Raw genomic sequence first — 19,045 nt, forward strand, 5'->3', positions numbered from 1 at the left:
TTTCTGGGAATTCTGCCTCTGGTTGCTCTTGTTAATCAGTTTATCACTTGAGCCTTTGTGTTGTTTTTTTCCCCTAGATGTGTGGTTTAACCCCAACCAGACCTCATTAGGTCTCCTCTGTACTGGTATCTATGGTTACTATAAGGTCAAATATTAAAGGTCAATCGGGAAACAGATGGCAATCCAGCCTAACCATCTATAAGCTATAGGTGCAGGGTGTGCTTGTGTTTGTGTGTACTACACATGTTATCTGAAGACAACAGAACAGCGGTTATCAGAACACAACACTTGGTTTTTAACTTGTTCACTAACATTAATAGTCTTATAATCTAGACTTTCTAATATTCTAACAGAGACAATTTACTGAAGAAATAAAATAGTGCTTTTTCTTCCTGTTTTACCTTCAACATAGTTCAAATTAGTGTATGATAAACCATACATAAAACATAGAAGTATAGTGTAGGATACTTTAACACTTATGAATGTCATTGCACCTTGTTTGAATATCTGTGAAATAGTATGGCTCACACTTCACTATCAATACGAAAACCTCTTGTATATCCAGAACCTTTGAGAAATATATTGATTTCCGCTGCGATTGAGATAAATGACCTCACCAAATAATTTTTGTACCTGTCTCTTGTCAGTTAAATAGATGCCTCTGTAGTGCCTAGGCCACATCTGCAGCCAGTTCCCCTGCTGATTTGATGCCCTACTTCACTCTCCCCTGTCATTTTCTTCCCTTGGCCATTGTCTTCTCTCTGCAAATATAATTCTACTCTTATGGTATTTCAGGGGTAAAGCAGTGGCAGGGAGCTTACAAACTGACAATCTGATTTGATTGAAAACACTGTAAATCCCATACTGGCCCAGGCATTCAATCTCACATCATCACTCACACACTGCCGTCCCATAAACCCACTTCTTAATCCCAAAGCCTTTTTTTATTTTGTGGTCAATGTGCCACCCTTTGCCACAAATCCCCCTCTGCCTCAGTCTCACCCTGCCCCCATCCTCTGTGTATGCATGGTGATGAGACCGAGTTCAGGCACAGCTGGCATCATCATCCTGTAACCTGTTCTTCTCTGGACATGGTTTGTGAATGACAGAGTACCTGGACAAGGTCAAACAGACAAACTGCAAAACTGTGCAGCCTGCTGTGATTGTCATTCTATATAGTCATCCTGCTGACACAGGATATCAAGGACTTCCATCCTATTTTGGGTTTCAAGTTTAGATGTGCGTTCCTGGAGAGAAAGAATTAACCATCTCCTCACTAGCGCAGGCAGTGCACTCTAGTTGGCAGGCACGAAAAGTGTACCAAAGGATGATATGAGATGCCATGAAAAAAGAGAAGAGGAATAAATCGTTGGTGCATTGATGATTACCACATCCTAGATGGAAATTGTTGTTTTTGACCAGTTCCACAAGACTTATTTGGAGATTTAAGCAACATCACATTATTTTTAATTGTTTTGGAAAAATACTTTCATTCTGCGACGGACTAAAAAAGTTTTTTTTTTCCTTCCTCCCTTCCAGTCTCTTCTGCATCCAGACTCCTGCGGAAAGGACGCTACAGAACCCCACTCCCAACCGGCCTACAAGCACTCTGCTAGTTTACAAATATGTTGAATTATATCATGCAGGAGCCACACCATTACATGACGATCATTTGAAAGAAACAATTTAAAGGATATAAAAGAAGAAGTGCGCGCTCTCGGCCAAGCGCAGCATCAGCACCAGCATCCGATGCGCGTCCCCGACCCGGTAGAGGCTGCCCGAAATCCCGGGAAGAGGAGTTGGAGCTGCGCGAGTTAAAGTTGGGCTAAAGGGGGGTGAGAGGATGCTGCAGAACAATCTACGATCTAATTAACATAGCATATGCGGAGAAACGTGTCCTAAGTGAAGGATGACTTGCAAAATACTGAGCATATGCCTCTTATTTTTGGGTTTTCAACAATGCTCATCACGTAAGTCTTGTGAAACAGCAATTGTTCATCTATTATCTGCTGCTAGAATATTATTAAAATATTTCAAAGTGTGTATTCATGCCTTATCTGCATATTGTTTAGCGTCTGATCATATGCTTTGAAAAAGTTGCATTATAACATTCGTTGATAAGTGGAAAATACCACTGGAGGGCAAAATGTAGCCTGAGGTGCTGAGATCGTTGAAGGGCAACAACACACGTTGCGATAAAATCAGACAGCCTTAAAACATAGATCATTAAATTTCACTGCATGTCTTGGCTAATGTAATTTCAGTGAAGCATTGTGTAGTGGGATCACAAAAAAAGTGTAGGAGCAAACCGCATCGGTCCTGCAGAAGGTGCGCATGGTTATCCCCATCGCACTGTCTGCATTGCAGTGCTTTCTCTCAGCCAGCACGCAAGTTTCTGCACCGTGTGGCTTCAACTCTCGACTTCTTTGCAGAGCACGATGCTGCTCGGAAGTCTATTTGGTTTCTAATATAATAATCTCCAAATAGATTTGAACGTGTATGTTGTTGTTGGGTGAAAATCCGCTAAACATCTTTTCAAAGTGGCGGTTGAGAGCGCAGGGCACAGTGTCCTGAGCGGGACCAGCCCACTGCAGTACTTTTTTTTTTTGGGAAGCCCAAAAATAAATCCCTGCATCTTGCACACGACGAGCGTGGATTCACCCGGCAGGGAAATCATTATTATCAGTCAGATCAGTCGGGCAGTTGTACCATAGACCGTAAACAGAGGTGGGGCTGTGTTTGGGGCTAAATTGGATTGTGATACCTTTCTATCACAGAGCCTGTATGCATACTAATAAGCTTTATGCATGATGTCAGTGTCATGATGACCTCACAGGGTCTTGACTGTTAATTAACCCCAAACAGACATTGCATGAGTCATTAGTTTTTGATATTAGTACTAGATCAGGGAGGAGGAATGCTTTGTCATTTGACTTCTTATACACACAACCGTATTTTGGTTATACACAAGCTTAAGCTGGTTTATAGTTCTGCGTGTTAATGTGGATCCTCTTTATATATGTATTGTGCACTTTTCGGAGCTCTTTCTGTTACTTATTGTAGGGAAATAACATTTACTGAAAAATGGTTTGCATAGGACGCCATGCTGCTGCCCTGTCACATGGTAGGCTGTGATGGTAAATGGTGTTGAGAGAATTAAAAGTGAATGAATGGGAAAGTCTGCAATTGAGTGGGAGTTTGTAAACGTTATTGGATCACTGAATGCTAACCAGTAAGTGGGGGTCCTGTGGGTTTAGCTTGTTGTAGATCCCGCTGGTACTTTATTGAAGGCCAGGCTGTCTGTATATCTGCTCTGTGGAAATGCAGAACCAAGCTCTGCTAGATTAAAATGGAGCCTCAGATCCCAGAGCACAGAGAGCCAGGGTAGGGTGAGGCCGAGGCTAACTTAGTAAGATGTGTGTTTTATTTAGGAGGGTGTAATGCTTATGCATCAATCTCAAGTTTATGATTTGTGCATTCTGTCATGGTTTAGCAGCCCGGGCAGCAGGAGCCTGTTTGGTCCATGTGAGGGGAATTGATATCTGATATTCCTAGAAGGAAGCGCATGTTGCTATGTGTGCAAACGCCACTGCTTTGTTCTTTTAAACAGCAAATAAAGCAGTTTGAGATCTGAATTTAAATCTGAATGTGATACTGATGTGCTTCATGGTTTGTGTTTTTATCTCTGGCAGTAGTCAGACACCACCCACTGTGATGCCTGCCTGGGTATGAATGATTTATTAAAACCCCTTTAACAGAGCATGCTATACTTTACTACCCCTACTGTTCTGTTGCAGTTTTCCCAGCAGTTTTTGATATAGTGTTGGTTATCTGCATTCGGTTGACATCAGCACACATACAGGGTTTGCTGTCTGAATCCTCAGCTGTCACACATCACAGGCTAGAGACAGGCAGAGGAGGCGCCTCTTTGCATACTGTATGTAACCAGCAGTAATGATGTGTCAGCCCAGACAGACCAGTCTACCCTTACAGCAAACTGATGATTCAGCAAGCATGGTGCTATAGCTCTACACAGCCACACTGTTCCCCACTCCCTTAGTGATAAATGTGTATGGTGCAGAGAAAGAGGGGTGGGGGCGGCAGGATCACAAGGAGAGGGGTGAAAACCTGGTGACTGGATGCTCTGCACAGGCTTCAGGTACACTTTAGCTACTGCATCACGACAACACCCACTTGGGGAGAGAGAGGCAGAGAGAAAAGTAATAGCAAGATGATGAGAGAGAGTATGAGGTAATGGGACGCAGTGAGAGCAAGAAAGAGTGTATGATTTTCGGAGTTGGAATGGAGATAAAACGATAGAGGACTCAGAGTGAGGGAAATGAAGCAAGACGTTGAATAGGTGGGGGTGTAGAACGCGTGGCAGTCTTGTCATAAGGAGGAGCTGATTGGCCTGGGTTAACCTGCTGTAGGCTGGGATGGAGCTGCTCTCCACATTTAAAGTCAAACTCTCCTCCTACTACTAAATGAAGAATTAAAACAAATCAATACACCTTAAGCTATTGGTAGCAAGTGAGCTTTGCCTGTGTAAATTGGGCTCTTTTAAATATTTTTGTTTGAATAGCAATTTGAGCAGTGAATCATTTGAATTGGCTTTGCAGTATAGTTATGGAGCTATGCAGCAGAGATCTGTTATCGATCATCTGCAGCATAGCAGGGCATTTTGTATGATAAGGATGGTGAGAAAGCCTCTTAGAGAGGCACTCAGTGGCAGAAAGTCAAGGTCACATTTCATTTGCTCAGCACATTTACTCCACCTGAATGTGGAGCGTGTCCTTGCATTACATGTGACAGATCTCGTGCTCATGTGACAAAGTCATTCTTACCAGATGAGGCAGAAAATGGTGTATTCGTGCTGTGTCATCGCTCACAGATGTTTCATGTGTTATTTAAGGTAGTGTCAGGCAGTGGATGAAGCTCTCCACTTCCTAATTCCTGCTGAATTTGCTGTGATCACTCAGCCTTCTGCTCTTTGACAAAGTTATTTAAAATGTGAGTCAATGCAGCACCCTTTCTCATCTTGCTCCATCTGCAGCCTGCATACTAATTCTGATAACAGCATCTCCTGTGCTTCATGACCTTTGTAATTGTAAGAACAGAAATTACAATGCCAGAACTCTTGTTAAGTTAACAACTCCAGAAGTTTAGAGATTATAATGATAAGGGAGGAAGAAGAGGAAGGTCAGATTGGAAATGCTTTCATTTACCTTATTTTTTTTTAAATTTTACAGTAGTTGGTCCTGTGCACACTGAGATTAAAACTAATTTCTTTGCTTCTGCCTACCTTCATATTCTAGTAAAACTCAATCCATCTATAGTTTTTAGTCTATCTATATTATATCTTTTGGGACTGTTAAAGAACATACTATGGCACTTAAAATAGGCCAGTGTTTCTCTTGCAGCTAGAGGTGAGGGCATCGCACATTTATCCTCAGCAGTGACACAAGCAAGATTAGGTAGAATTATGGTCAGTTTTAATAGCCGTGGCCTGGGGAGCGAGCCTGAGCAGATGGGTGATGGTCTTATCAGTCTCATAACCACATGCAGAATAGCAACTCAATAAGACAAAGAGACATTCTCAGTTTGCCTTCGACTTTTCCACCCATGACACTGCAAGTACTTTTTTCAAGAAATTACACAAAAATGTATACACACATGCAGGCACTGACAGGCACGTACACACAGCCACAATCATGTGACACAGCAATATTTTTATTCTGCCTCTGCAACACCAAAAAGCACAAGACCAGACCTCTTTTGAAATTGTAAGGGGGTGTTGTGTAACCTCATGGTATTCACAATAGTTTATCTCAGAGATAGCGACATAATCAGTAGTTGTCAGTTTCATATTTCACCACTCGTCCCACCCATCCTGTGAAGGAATAAAGATGCAAAGAGGATGCACGTTCAGAGAAGATGTCAGGACAGTTAGATTTATAAGTCTTGGTTCACAACCTTATAAGCAGGCTATTTAGGGATTGTGTTCGACTGTGGAATATGAATTTGTGACCTCACTATCTGTATACCAGAAGAAAGACTAAATGTGTTTGTGCTGTGCTTTGAATTTAATTGGATTGATCCGGCCACATTTGTATTTTATGTGTAATGGAGCATGCACTAGCCTCTCATTAAACTGCAATTTTTTCTTATCAAGCTGCACAGTATTTGTTGCCCCTAACTGTATCATTTGATTGAAAGTAATGTGTCAAAGCTGCATAATGAGAAGGTGTAATAACTCCTGACCTTGGTGTCTTCCTGATTTTCACTGCAGGAGAATGCGTTGATCCGCTGATCTCTGGGCTCTATGCCTCTTCCTTCCTGGCCTCCTCCAGATACAACTTTCTTTACTCTGCCAATTTTGCCAAATTGTATGGTAAGTAGTGTTGAGTTCATCCATGATTTCAACACATTCACTTTAAAGACCTTTCTCATGGCAGTTTTAACTTATGCACAAATCTAACTAATATAACAAGTCGAGTGCATTTCGGTGTGCAGGAACATTAATGTTATTAGTTCCACCTGTGTTATACAGTTCTAATGCCCATCGTAACAAAGGGTTATTCTCACAGTGGCAAAAAACAACAACTTCCAGATACTGCAATATCAGTATGCTACAGACTCCTTAAAGTGATGGTTCGGAGTAATTTCACTCTAGGGTCCTTTGCACCATGACCTCGAGCCAAACACCCCCCAGAAGCTTTTTTCACCTGGGTCGAACATTGGGAGAGTTAGCGTAGAGTTGCGTTATCAGCTGAATAGCTTAGTGCAGGGGCTAATGGACCCACGTATGTATCTCGTAAGTTACCCCACTAATAACGCCTGAAATGATACCAAACTTCTACAGTAGTACAAATAGGTTATGTACTCATAAAACGATGGATTGGAAAGTTTGTAAGTACACCAGAAGTTTATGAACACTTGCCTGCTTTCTTCTGCTAGCTGCTGCTGCTGCTGCTGCTACCTGCAGTTAGACAGTACTTAGGGACATCTACAAATTACAACACCGAAAAGAGATACAACAAAAATATTTATTAATGTAACTTTTTTTTTTAAATTAAGTGCTGTAGTATAACTAGCAGGAGACAAGTAATAATTGAGTTAAGTTTGGAGACATTACCTTATTTAATTATTAAATTAATAAATATTACAAATTCAGTTGATATCACAAATGCTTTGGACATGATTTCATCCCAGTCAAACTGTGTCTGTGACCCCTCTAGTCAAACACTCATATTTCTCTTTCTCCTCCTTAGGCAGCAGTGGCTGGTCCCCATCCCCCAGGGACAGACAGCCATGGCTGCAGGTAGACCTGGGCAGGAAGTATCGACTGGTGGCCATTGCCACCCAGGGGACCTTTAACTCATATGACTGGATCACCAAGTACACCCTGCTCTATGGAGACCGACCAGACTCCTGGACACCGTACATCATGGATGGAGGAAACTCTGTAGGTGTCACTGAGACCGGGTGGTTGAGGTGGGATGAGGGCCATAACAGGGATGAGGCGAGGATTATAGTCAAATGTAATCTTTACAGCCGATTCTGCAGTAAATGGGTGTTCTATTAAATTCATTGTCACTGGCACTGAAACAAAGACAGCACAGCATATTCTCTCTCTCAACACTGACAAAGCTAATCTCATCATCAGTTCATCTCCAGTCCCTTAATAAGGTCTTAACACCATTGCAGTGTCTCAATAACTCTTTTCCCTATTTCCCTCTTTCATCTGTTTGCAGACGCTGCCTGCAAACTGGAATTATTATCAGATAAAGAGGAATGTCTTCCATTACGCCTTTACTGCTAAACACATACGCCTGCTGCCTCTGGCGTGGAACACAGAGAATGGAGGGAAGATTGGTGTGAGGCTGGAGCTGTTTGGCTGCCCTTATGGTAAAAATGACTGATGGGCGCTAGCCAGGGATTTACTGTCTCTGATTCACATCCATGGAAAATCTACAATCCCAGTGCTTAATCATTTGATAATATGTCACTAAATCTAAGTGCCAAATATGATACAATTTGTTCCTAGTTAATAGATGACTAAGCTCAGTATCCCCTGATTCATGCTCAGGAACATCATACACTAGCTAAATGCAAACACATCTGATGAGCTCCAGGAAATGTGCCATGTAGCATTTACCCAGATAATCCTTACAACCCTCAAAAAAATGCTACATAAGACTTTAACCTAAAATGCATGTCACATCCTCTATAGTGATTTTAGAAATACATTTTGAAATTTTGTCTGCAGATTCTTATGTGCTACAGTACAACGGGGATGACTCAGTGGTCTACATGTACCCAGAGAAGAGGTCTCGTACACTACAAGACCATATCGCCATAAACTTTAAGACTCTGGAGCAGGATGGTCTGCTGTTACACAGTGAGGGGATTCAAGGAGACCTGTTCACCTTGGAGCTGAAGAGAGGCCGTCTTTACCTGCACATCAGCCTAGGTACAGCCTGAGTTGTTTGTTGGATAAATATAGTTGACATTGTTTTTATGATGCCTACAGGGGAGCCCCATAAAGTTGAAATTTACGGAAGAGATCATGTTGTAGAGTTATGGGTGAATAAAATATTGGCATTTGTGACCATGACATCCATCTCATAAAGAAATGGGCTTTTCTCAATCCTAACAAAAAGCTGAGTTGTCTGGGGTTAGAGAGCTTAATATTGGTTAGATTGTTGACTGGAGCCCTGCAGCTCAGCATTTTCTATCAGTGTTACATTACTTAGAGCTGATTTGAGCTGATTTGTTTTCATGTTTAATTCCCCCTGTCCTTGCCCTCTGTTTTTCAGGAAGCAGTGTAATACACAAAGTTGATGGCCGAACTACACTAACTGCTGGCAGCCTTCTTGATAATCTACACTGGCACTATGTCACCATCAAGCGCTATGGTCGACAGGTGAACTTCACAGTGGACAGTCACACAGTCACAGCCATCTGTAAAGGAGAGTTTACACACCTGGATCTGGATACGCAGGTACCTCATATGTATTTGTATTACAACATAAAATATAAACTGAAAGCTGTGATAATTAAATGAAAAGATGACTAAGCTGTGTGTTGAATACATTCCCTGATGCTTCTTGTGAGGATACTTCCAAATGCATTTCACTTACAACTTGAAGGCAACTTGTAAACTATTTTATTCAAATATTAATTTATGTCTTTATTTTCTGGTTAATAATGATGACTGAGGGCCTTCATACCCTTCTCCTAGTTATATGTAGGAGGTGTCATAGAGCAAAATATGCCTCACCTGCCCAGTACACCAAATTTCCGGGGCTGCCTGGAGAACGTCTTCATCAATGGCGTCAACATCATTGACAAGGCTCAGAGAGAGGAACCTGACATCCGAATCCCACGAAAGGTAGGGCTTTATACAAATCATTATACTGCATTCTAGTACACTGTTACTGATGATCGCCATCCATTGTAATTAAACAACATGACTTTATCTGTTTCATGCTGACAATACAATAACAATCAGTGGAAATGTTTTCACCGTAACTGACATCTGATTTCTCTTTCTTCCTTTCAGAAAAAGATGCATTATGCCTGCAGGGACATTCTGCTCAAACCAATGACTTTTGCTGGGCCCAACAACTATCTGCAGGTGCCGGGCTTCTTTAGGAGGCCACGTATGTTTGTGAAGTTTAAGTTCCGCTCATGGGACTACACTGGGTTGCTAATGTTCACACGATTTGCTGATGACCTGGGTGCCCTTGAGCTGGGCCTAAGCGAGGGACAGATCAACGTCACTATATTCCAGCCTGGGAAGAAGAAACTCCAGTTTGCTGCAGGTGGGCTCATGCAATTGTTTGGCCTTGTCAGATACAACAGAAAAGATAACATTTAAAGATTCTTTTAACATACGATGCCTAATGCTTCATGTTATTGACAGTTCGCTAAGCACCGCCCCTTAGTTACTGTTGCTATGCCTGTCAAGCTTTCCCTTCACATGCAGTTATAGTGATAAAGGTGGCAGATTTACTACTTGAAATTCATAATCTTTTTTTAAGCAATGGGTGCATCTGATCTCTATACTGAATCTGATTGTAGATACATACAGTAGCATGACAGGCATTTCTCCAATCTCTAGGATACCGGCTAAATGATGGTTACTGGCATTCAGTGGATTTGGCAGCCAGAGACAGCCTGCTGACTCTCACAATTGATGAGGAGGAGGGCTCTCCACTAAAGATCACCAACCCTTTCACAATTCGGACGGGAGACCGCTACTTTTTTGGAGGTGAGGGGATGACTTCAAACAATTGTCAACAACTCCAAAATTCAAACTCAAATCTGTACTGTCCAATTCATACATTTACTTTCCTGTGCTCAGGTTGTCCGAAAACCAATAACACAATAAGGAAGTGCGAGACTAAGCTGAACCGCTTTCATGGTTGCATGCAGCATATCTTCATAGACAACGAACAGCTTGATATTGACATTATTCTGCAACGACAATGGGGGCGCTATGCTGAGCTGTTGTTGGGCACCTGTGGCATCACTGACAGGTGGGAAATGTCACCTAATTTACAATATGTAGCATAAAGCATATCATTTCATTAATAGGAGGGAAATTGCAAAAGGAAACAGACAAAACTATCTTATCATGTTATTTGAGTCGTAAAGTTACACATTATGTACCCACATCATACTATAAAATACACACATTCCTATAATGATTCATTAGGAGAACTATAGGAATTATTGTCTTGGCTCTTTTATGGTGTTGTCAAAGTTGGCACTGAATTGTCTTTAGAGTGAGACATCACTTTTTTAGAGCTGATGGCATCATCTCATGGTAAGATTCACCTCCTAAACCTTACAAGAAACAACTTACAGAGAACATTGAGAAAGAAAGAAAATGACACACTTGTGTAAGTCTCACTTTTGTAACATCAAAATACTCAGTATAAGCATATCTTTTTGTTTATAGATGTAGTCCAAATCCATGTGAACATGAAGGCAGATGCATCCAGTCCTGGGATGACTTTATCTGTCTGTGTGAGAACACAGGCTATAAAGGAGAAGTGTGTCACATGTGTAAGTGCTGGCTGACAATCCTATTAGTGTAATAAGTATTTCTTTAGATTACATTTGACCCGTACCATATTTCGTCCTAATAATAACAAATTGATCACGTCCCTTCTCGAACAGCGGTTTATAAAGAGTCATGCGAGGCCTACAGACTCAGTGGCAAGTATTGGTCTGGAAACTACACCATCGATCCTGATCTCAGTGGACCGCTGAAACCATTTGAAGTGTACTGCAAAATGAAGTGTAAGTAATCATTGTCACTTATAAAAAATAAAACAGCTTCATTAGCACTGTATTCAGTGTTTGCTGGATCCTTTTTGGGTTGTTATAATGAAAAGTTGGAGAGTCAGATTATCGTGTTCCTGTTATGAAAAATGTGTACTGAAATTTCACCGGAAATTAAATGAGTTTGAAAAACAAGATAGGTCTAGTTGTTTCCATGTGTGCATGTTAGCAAAATGTGCATTTTCTATTTCTAACCTTTCTGTTCACATTCTTATAAGACATTCACTTGCTTTTCATTCTTCTTAGATTAATATTCCATCCTTCATTCTCGTTTAACATTTAATCGCTATGACCTTTATCTGTCACAGCATATAAAGCTTGGACAGTGATTCTGAATGACCGTGTGGACGGTACCAAGGTGACTGGGAGTTCAATAGACCGGCCGTATATAGGAGATGTCAACTACTGGAACGCCTCCTGGGATGAAGTCACTGCTCTAGCCAACACCTCCGTGTACTGTGAGCAGTGGATCGACTACTCCTGCTACAAGTCCCGTCTCCTCAACACCCCCAGTAAGTGGGATTGACCAGTTTATTAATTTGGTAGTGTGCTCATGGAAAACAAGAAAGATAGTAAACTAACACACCATTTCTTTATCAAAATAGATGGAAGACCTTTTGGTTACTGGATTGGTCGTAACAATGAGAGTCACTATTACTGGGGTGGAACATTCAGAGAGGTCCAAAAGTGTGGCTGCGCTATCAACCAAACCTGCACCGATCCCAAGTTTCAATGTAACTGTGATGCTGACTATAGACAATGGTGAGCGAGGGATACTGTACATTGTGCAGGTTTAGCTTTTATCTGTGACACTGACGATGAAGTCTTAACATCTGTGGCTTTTCAGGTACTCAGATAAGGGCTACTTGGACTTTAGAGACCATCTGCCTGTGAAGAAGGTGGTAGTCGGGGACACCAACAGGACCGGCTCAGAAGCACAATTTACCGTCGGGCCCCTCCGCTGCCATGGCGACAGTAAGCTTAAATATTATTGGTTGTGTTTATGTGATGTTCAGCTTTGCTGAAGACTTGAGAGGTGTTTTTTTTTGTTTTCCATAGGAAACATCTGGAACACCATAGCCTTCACCAAGCCCACCTACATAACCTTCCCCACCTTCAGGCCAGGCTCCAGCGCTGACATCTCCTTCCACTTCAAAACCTATCGGGACCATGGCGTCTTCTTGGAGAACTCTGATGACCAACTTCGAAACTTCATACGATTAGAGCTGAATAGTGAGTTGACTCATCTGCTAGCAGGGAGATATTCACCTCATACAACTGAAAGATGTATCTAATAATTACTGCAATTTTGTATTTTTTATTTCTATGTCTTCTTTTCTCTTCCAGCCACCCATAACCTTGTGTTTATATTTATGGTTGGTGATGGCATCCTTAATGTGACTCTACGCTCCCCTGTGCCACTCAATGACAACGAGTGGCACTTTGTTCAGGCTGAGCTTAACGTGAAGCTGGCCCGCATCAAGGTTGATTATCAGCCTTGGGCTGTCACACGTTTTCCAGGTCAGACTTTCGTCACCATGAAGTTTACGCATCCTGTCCTAGTAGGTAGGTTGCCTGAGGTGAACATGACATACAGTGCACTTAATGTATGCTCTCTAAACATTAAGGAAATATAAATAACGACTGATAAAAGTATTCTGTGTATTAGGTGCAGCCAACCGCACCCTCAGACCTTTCTTGGGGTGTCTTCGAGGGTTGCGGATGAACGGTGTTCCTCTTGATTTAGAGGGGAAAGTAAATGAAGAACAGGGTATAAGGAGGAACTGTACTGGAGAATGTCTCAATGCTACCATACCATGCCGAAACGGCGGCCAGTGTATTGAAGGCTATGCTTGCTACACTTGTGACTGTAACAACACAGCTTTTGATGGTTTCTACTGCCATAAAGGTGAGTTTCACTGTTAACCCGAATTAGTTGACTTGACTAGAAATTTGTGTGGAAACTGGTTGCCTTAAACCATTTAAGTTTTTACACAAGGTGAAACTTAACAGGTCAAGTTATATTGACACAGAGCGGTATGTTGTTGCAGTAGAGTAAATCAATATTAATAAATTAGTCATTATTAAAAATCATAAGTAAACATCTTTCTGGAGTCCTGTTGTCCAAAATAAGTTAAAGCTTTAGTGCGTAATTTTTTTATATTTTAAGAACGTCCGTTACATTCAAGCCATTGCCAAATGAGTTGATACAAAACTCTCTCTATATTACTCATCAAAATTGAGTGAAGATAATTACCTCTTCTGAAGAGTCCATCATGGTTCTTTAATGCTTTGTGTCCTCTTTGGCTACTAGCAACTGCGTGGTGGTGAGGTGGGGGTGGTGCACGATCAGTTTTGTTACTGCGCCATCAGTTTTGTTACTAAGAATTCCTCATGGGGGAGACAGGAACTACGCACTATAGCTTTAAACATGCAAAGAAACATTACAAATATAAAACATAAGGCCACTTACAATAAAAAAAGAAAGCATTCGTCAATATAAATATTGTTTTTCCTACAATCTAACTTCAGGAACAATTTATCCAATAAATTTGTTCCAAAAAAACAGATAGATAACAACACAGATTTAACATTGCAATTTTGCAATGCATTGTACTGTAGAAAGTTTCATCCAAGAAGAAGAGCTATTAATTTCCAATCTGTGTATGTTCCACCATAACTGCCACGGCCCAGAGGCCATCAGTCCCCACAGGGGCCGGGTCATGGTACAAAAAGAAATATAGATAAACATAAACATTGAATCAACCATACAAAACTAAAACCCAGATAACACAAATGCACACCCAAACATTAACAGAACATTATTAAAACACACTTTAACTAGGACAGAAACTATTCAGAACATAGTTTTTTTCTCATGAGCTTTTGCATTGCTTCAGCGCAGAACAGTTTAAATGACCCCATCCCTCCCATACAGAAACTTAACATCCTTAGTTATCTCTGCTTAACGTGATCTGTGCACTGCATACGTAAGGTGATTATTACAAACAACTAATGTGATTTAGTAATGAATATGTTTTTTAACAAAACATGAGAGAATAAGGAGTGACCACTAAAACGTTTAAATTACAACTAAATCTGGATTTACAGTGTACATGTTTCTCTAGAGCCCTGACAAAACCTTCACATATAGCAACTGACATCATCTGCAGCAGTACTTTGCAACAGATATCTAATTCCACAATGATCTTTTTTGAAGACATCGGAGCCCACTTTGAGATTGGCTCGTGGCTGAGATACAACATACGAAAGAAACCTATATCAGACGAAGCAGCATGGGCCAACTGGATTGACCCGCATTACGACAACTTCAGCCTGGGCTACAATGACACAGCAGATGACATAGAGTTCAGTTTTAGCACCGTTCACACTCCGGCTGTGTTGCTCTACATCAGCTCCTTTGTCCAAGACTACATCGCTATCATCCTCAAGACTGACGGTAGGAGAAGCTCAGAATCGTTGTCTGAGAATCGTTGTCTGAAAGTTGTCTGACAATGTAAAAGCTGGAATTTTTTAAAAGTGGAATTAGAGCAGCAAATTGATTTCATTCAAAGATTGAAGACTCTTGCAAAACTACCCCAGGAGTTGATGTAATGCAGTTATTTATCAAAAGAGTAGATGCTATTAAAGTCTTTTGTTTCCTTTCTTGCTATAGGTAGTGTAGATCTGAGATATAAGCTGGGGCTCATAACACACAAGTACCAGTTGACTCATCGAAACCTGGCGGATGGATACCCCCACTATGTCAACATAACCAGACACAACAGAACCATCAAAACACAGGTTCATGCTGCTACTGCTGTCACTGTGTCAATCCTGATCTGTGGTTTATGGTTCTAAGAAATTATGTATTATTCCTGGAAAAATCATAGACCGTTGGGCACCCACCTTAGCTAAGCATAAAGACTGGAAACGGGGAAACAGCTAGCGTTGCTCTAAAGGTAACAAAACCCTTTATTTTGCCCACAGGTGGATTACATGGAGCCCATAGTAGAAAAGATAACCTTAGTGGAGGACGCCAGATTTGACTCTCCAAAGTCCATGTTCCTGGGCAGAGTAATGGGTAAATATTTAATTTACCACTTGTTGATGAGAACATGTTAGGTTTTCATCTTGCTGCCAGTATAATTAAAACATTCATTATTTTAAGTGGAACTGTCTTGATGTTTAATTGTTTCCATCTGCTCTTTCAGAGGTTGGCGACATTGACTATGAGATCCAGAGGCATAATGCTCCCGGCTTCATAGGCTGCATATCTGGGGTAAGATACAATGTCTACGCCCCTTTAAAGGCCTTATTCCGTCCAAATGAAACAGACCCTCCGGTAACGACACAAGGCTACGTGTCTGAGTCCAACTGTGGCGCCTTCCCTCCCATCCTGGGCTATGTACCATGGGAAGTAGACCCCTGGTTTACCACCATAGGTAAGTTTATATGTCCCATAATGCATCCGTACAAAAAAAGAATATTATTTTGTGTTCATCCACTTATTTGTGTATCTCTCTTTTTCAGAATATTTTTATATCCATGATGACCTAGGCCTATTTTGGATAACAGGTATGATTATTTATTTTTCTATTCTTTAAAAATCTCTGATGAGACGTTGCCCTATCTACACAAATACGGCATATCTTCCTCGTTACTGAATTGCTGCAATTAAAAAAAAAGGTCGGTGATGTGAAATTAAGCACCACTTCCCTCCTTCATTTCTGTTTTACTCACTGTTTCCCTCCTCTTCCAGATGACACAAATCAGCAGTTTGAAATTTTCATTTCTTTTTTCCTAAAATCCTCTAATCCGTAATTAGAGCAGGGTTGTCAGCGTGGGCTTTTGAGTGTTTATTCAAGCGTCTGACTTCAGTCTCAAATGTATTACATGTGGGACAGAATAAAATGAAAAACATACAAAAGACAGACATTATTATAGTGCATTATTATCATACTGGAGATTATATTTGATTTTATTCAGTTGAGGTCTAATTATCTTTTTAATCTACATGAATGTGTGAATGAAATGAATTTAAGTAAAATAGACCTTTGTCTTTGCAAGAGATTTTTAAACAAATATTAGAAATTATCAGTCCCTTTTAAATATCTATTACACACTTAGACTTATACTGTATACAATAATTATCCAGATCATTTACAATGAGTACAATAACTTTAACAGTACATTAAGCCTCTGTTCCCTTATCACCATAATAGACATTTCCTAAATGCAAGACAATAGAATAATCATGTAAAAGCAACAGGCAATGGAAAAGATAAATATCATGACCTGGAACAAATAATTTGAATAGGTAAAGTGTAGTTAAAATAGAGTAAAACATAATTAAAACATTATTATTATTATTATTATTTTTATATGATTACATTTAAAGAATAGTTAGTAATGGTAGTAAATGTTTCATCATAGATATTATGTTAATTCATTCTGCAGTAATTCATCATTTTGATATCAAACAATAGAGTGAATATATATAAAAAAATAACACAATTTAAATCTGTCAACACAGAAATGAGTACATTAAAACAAAAGTGTGAAACTGAGCCTGTATATATGGATTTCTGGAAAACATCAATATTTAATTTACTTTTTTTACCTATTTAATCCCCCATAATTCTGCACCCTGTTACAAGAGAAGTGGTGAGACCAGATGAGAGGTTTTCAGCACAGTATTACAGATGATAGACAAAATTAGAGCAGCTCTCCCTGATGAGCAGGAGAGGCTGGAGTCTCAGGATTAAACTCCATTCCTGTCTGAGACCTTCACCGGATCAGCTATATTTAGTCTGCATGGGCCCAGTTTACTCATCATTGATAGATGCTTCAGTTCCATATATCATTCAGATTTAGAGGTATTATGCTAATGCAGTACATCAGCATGTCATTAAAGATTCAATGATCCCAACAATGGTCCCATCATCCCTGTCTGATGTACTGCTCAGGATAAAATGGTTATGACTGAGAAACGGCACCACTTGTTTTAAATGTACTTGATAAAACAAAACTGCTGGTGAACAAAGTCATTCGAAACGATATTGAAGACATATATTTCCTTCATTCGTCCTGATGCAACATCACTTTAAATACAATTCTTGCTTTTATTGCTTCTCTAAGCTTTGTGTTGGGTGCAGTAAATATTTTCAACAGCACTGAGCCATTCTCTATATCCATTTATTGAGGGCATGACCCTGAGGGACTGAAGCCTTTCCCAGCATGCGTTGGCAGAAAGGCTGGGAGACGCTGTCAACATTTGGCCAGTCCATTACACAGTGAACACACTGACTGACAAACAAACACACACCTACAGGCAATTTAGTGTCTCCAGTTCAGCTGACCTGCATATCTTTGGACTGTGACAGGAAACCCAAGCAAATGCAGGGGGAACATTAAAACTACACAAGGGCTGAAGTTTGAAACTTTAGCTGTGAATCAAAAGCTTGATCTACTAAACATTAATTCTGGTCGTAGGTGCCAAGGCTTACTAGCCTGGTTGACACCAGACTCACACAGAGTTAATTTATAATCAAACTCAGTATATGTTTATTCAGTTTAGCATTCTCATTAAATGTTGATCTGTCTTTTATCATTACTGTTACATATAAATTTTTCCAAATACATCTCTAAATTAAATTTTTCTTTATGTTCCATTGATATATGCTGTGCTTTCTTTCCCCATGGAAAACACTTTAAACTGCATTTGTACAGTATGAAATGGTGCTATACAAATAAACTTGAACAAAAAGAATGATAAAGAATGAAACAAAAATAACAAAGAAGTACTAGTACTGGTCAATCTGTGTCAAAAGAAGGTGGATTTTGGGATGTGAGGTGCATAAACAAACTAAATACAAAGCACCAAAGATGTTGCAGAAATAAAAATCGCAGGATTCAGTCACAGTAGACACTGCTGTGTTTGCAGTTTGGACTGACTACCTATTAGAAAACTGACTTAGATGGTTCTGGCATTGGCATCTTATTGTTATTATAAATAATATCAGACCTACATTCACACAACAAGGCTGATACAATGTAATAATATAGCAGCAAAACAGTGCCTGCTCCTGATCAGTATTCTTAGAAGCACCTCTTTCCTCAATGTGTTGCAGATTAACTCTGACTGTGCTATTTTTATCCTTTAGTCATTGTCATCCTGGCGCTGCTGCTGCTCTTTGGAGGCCTGTACAGCATCTACGTCTATGCGTATCAGCAGAAAGGCAGCTACCGCACCAATGAACCCAAGAACCTGGAGTCCCCCAGCAGCTCCAGGCCGCTGACTGAGACCTTGAGGAGAGAAAAAAAGCACCTCCCGGAAATTGAAGAGGAGTTCAGGAGTGACTAGCATCACAGGACCTTTGGGACAGTGGGTGGGGTTTGACTGGGGGTTGGGGAGAGGGAAATAGCACTTACAACAACCACAGATACCTGCATTAGGTTTTCTAATTCTTTCATTCTCTTTTTTTATATTTTGGTTTGTGTTCCTTTTCCCGGGTAAAGTGGAATTAGACCCCTGGTGCTTTACGTAGTACGTATTTTGGTAAGGGTTAAAAGTTCACATCAAGCCCAATGTTGCGTGAGTAGCCAACAAGTCTCACACTGTATTGCAGGGTGAAATACTGAAGTGCCTCATCTGAGCAAGCTTGATCTGAAGTAACATTATAGCTTA

The 19,045-nt window shown here is 40.4% G+C and overlaps 1 protein-coding gene across 1 annotated transcript; it reads left to right on the forward strand.

The window, feature by feature from the left end:
• Window positions 1–1,837: 1,837 nt before the first annotated feature.
• On the forward strand, window positions 1,838–18,721 carry cntnap1 (contactin associated protein 1). Its single transcript, XM_028599273.1, has 23 exons — window positions 1,838–1,970; window positions 6,290–6,391; window positions 7,272–7,465; window positions 7,755–7,908; window positions 8,270–8,473; window positions 8,820–9,004; window positions 9,245–9,394; window positions 9,572–9,827; window positions 10,127–10,276; window positions 10,370–10,544; window positions 10,970–11,076; window positions 11,191–11,313; window positions 11,664–11,867; window positions 11,961–12,117; window positions 12,203–12,330; window positions 12,415–12,588; window positions 12,703–12,921; window positions 13,025–13,264; window positions 14,576–14,815; window positions 15,032–15,159; window positions 15,346–15,439; window positions 15,570–15,800; window positions 18,522–18,721. Exons 1-23 carry the CDS (start codon window positions 1,910–1,912, stop codon window positions 18,719–18,721), a joined length of 3,876 nt encoding a protein of 1,291 aa, XP_028455074.1. The 5' UTR covers window positions 1,838–1,909.
• Window positions 18,722–19,045: the final 324 nt, after the last annotated feature.

This window comes from Perca flavescens, chromosome 15 (assembly GCF_004354835.1).
Source record: "Perca flavescens isolate YP-PL-M2 chromosome 15, PFLA_1.0, whole genome shotgun sequence".
NCBI classification, from domain to species: domain Eukaryota; kingdom Metazoa; phylum Chordata; class Actinopteri; order Perciformes; family Percidae; genus Perca; species Perca flavescens.

Coding starts and splice junctions, on each gene's coding strand:
- cntnap1 (XM_028599273.1), top strand. CDS start 1,910: ATGACTTGCAAAATACTGAGCATATGCCTCTTATTTTTGGGTTTTCAA. Junction 11,314..11,663: donor AGTGTACTGCAAAATGAAGT/GTAAGTAATCAT, acceptor TATCTGTCACAG/CATATAAAGCTTGGACAGTG. Junction 12,118..12,202: donor GATGCTGACTATAGACAATG/GTGAGCGAGGGA, acceptor GTGGCTTTTCAG/GTACTCAGATAAGGGCTACT.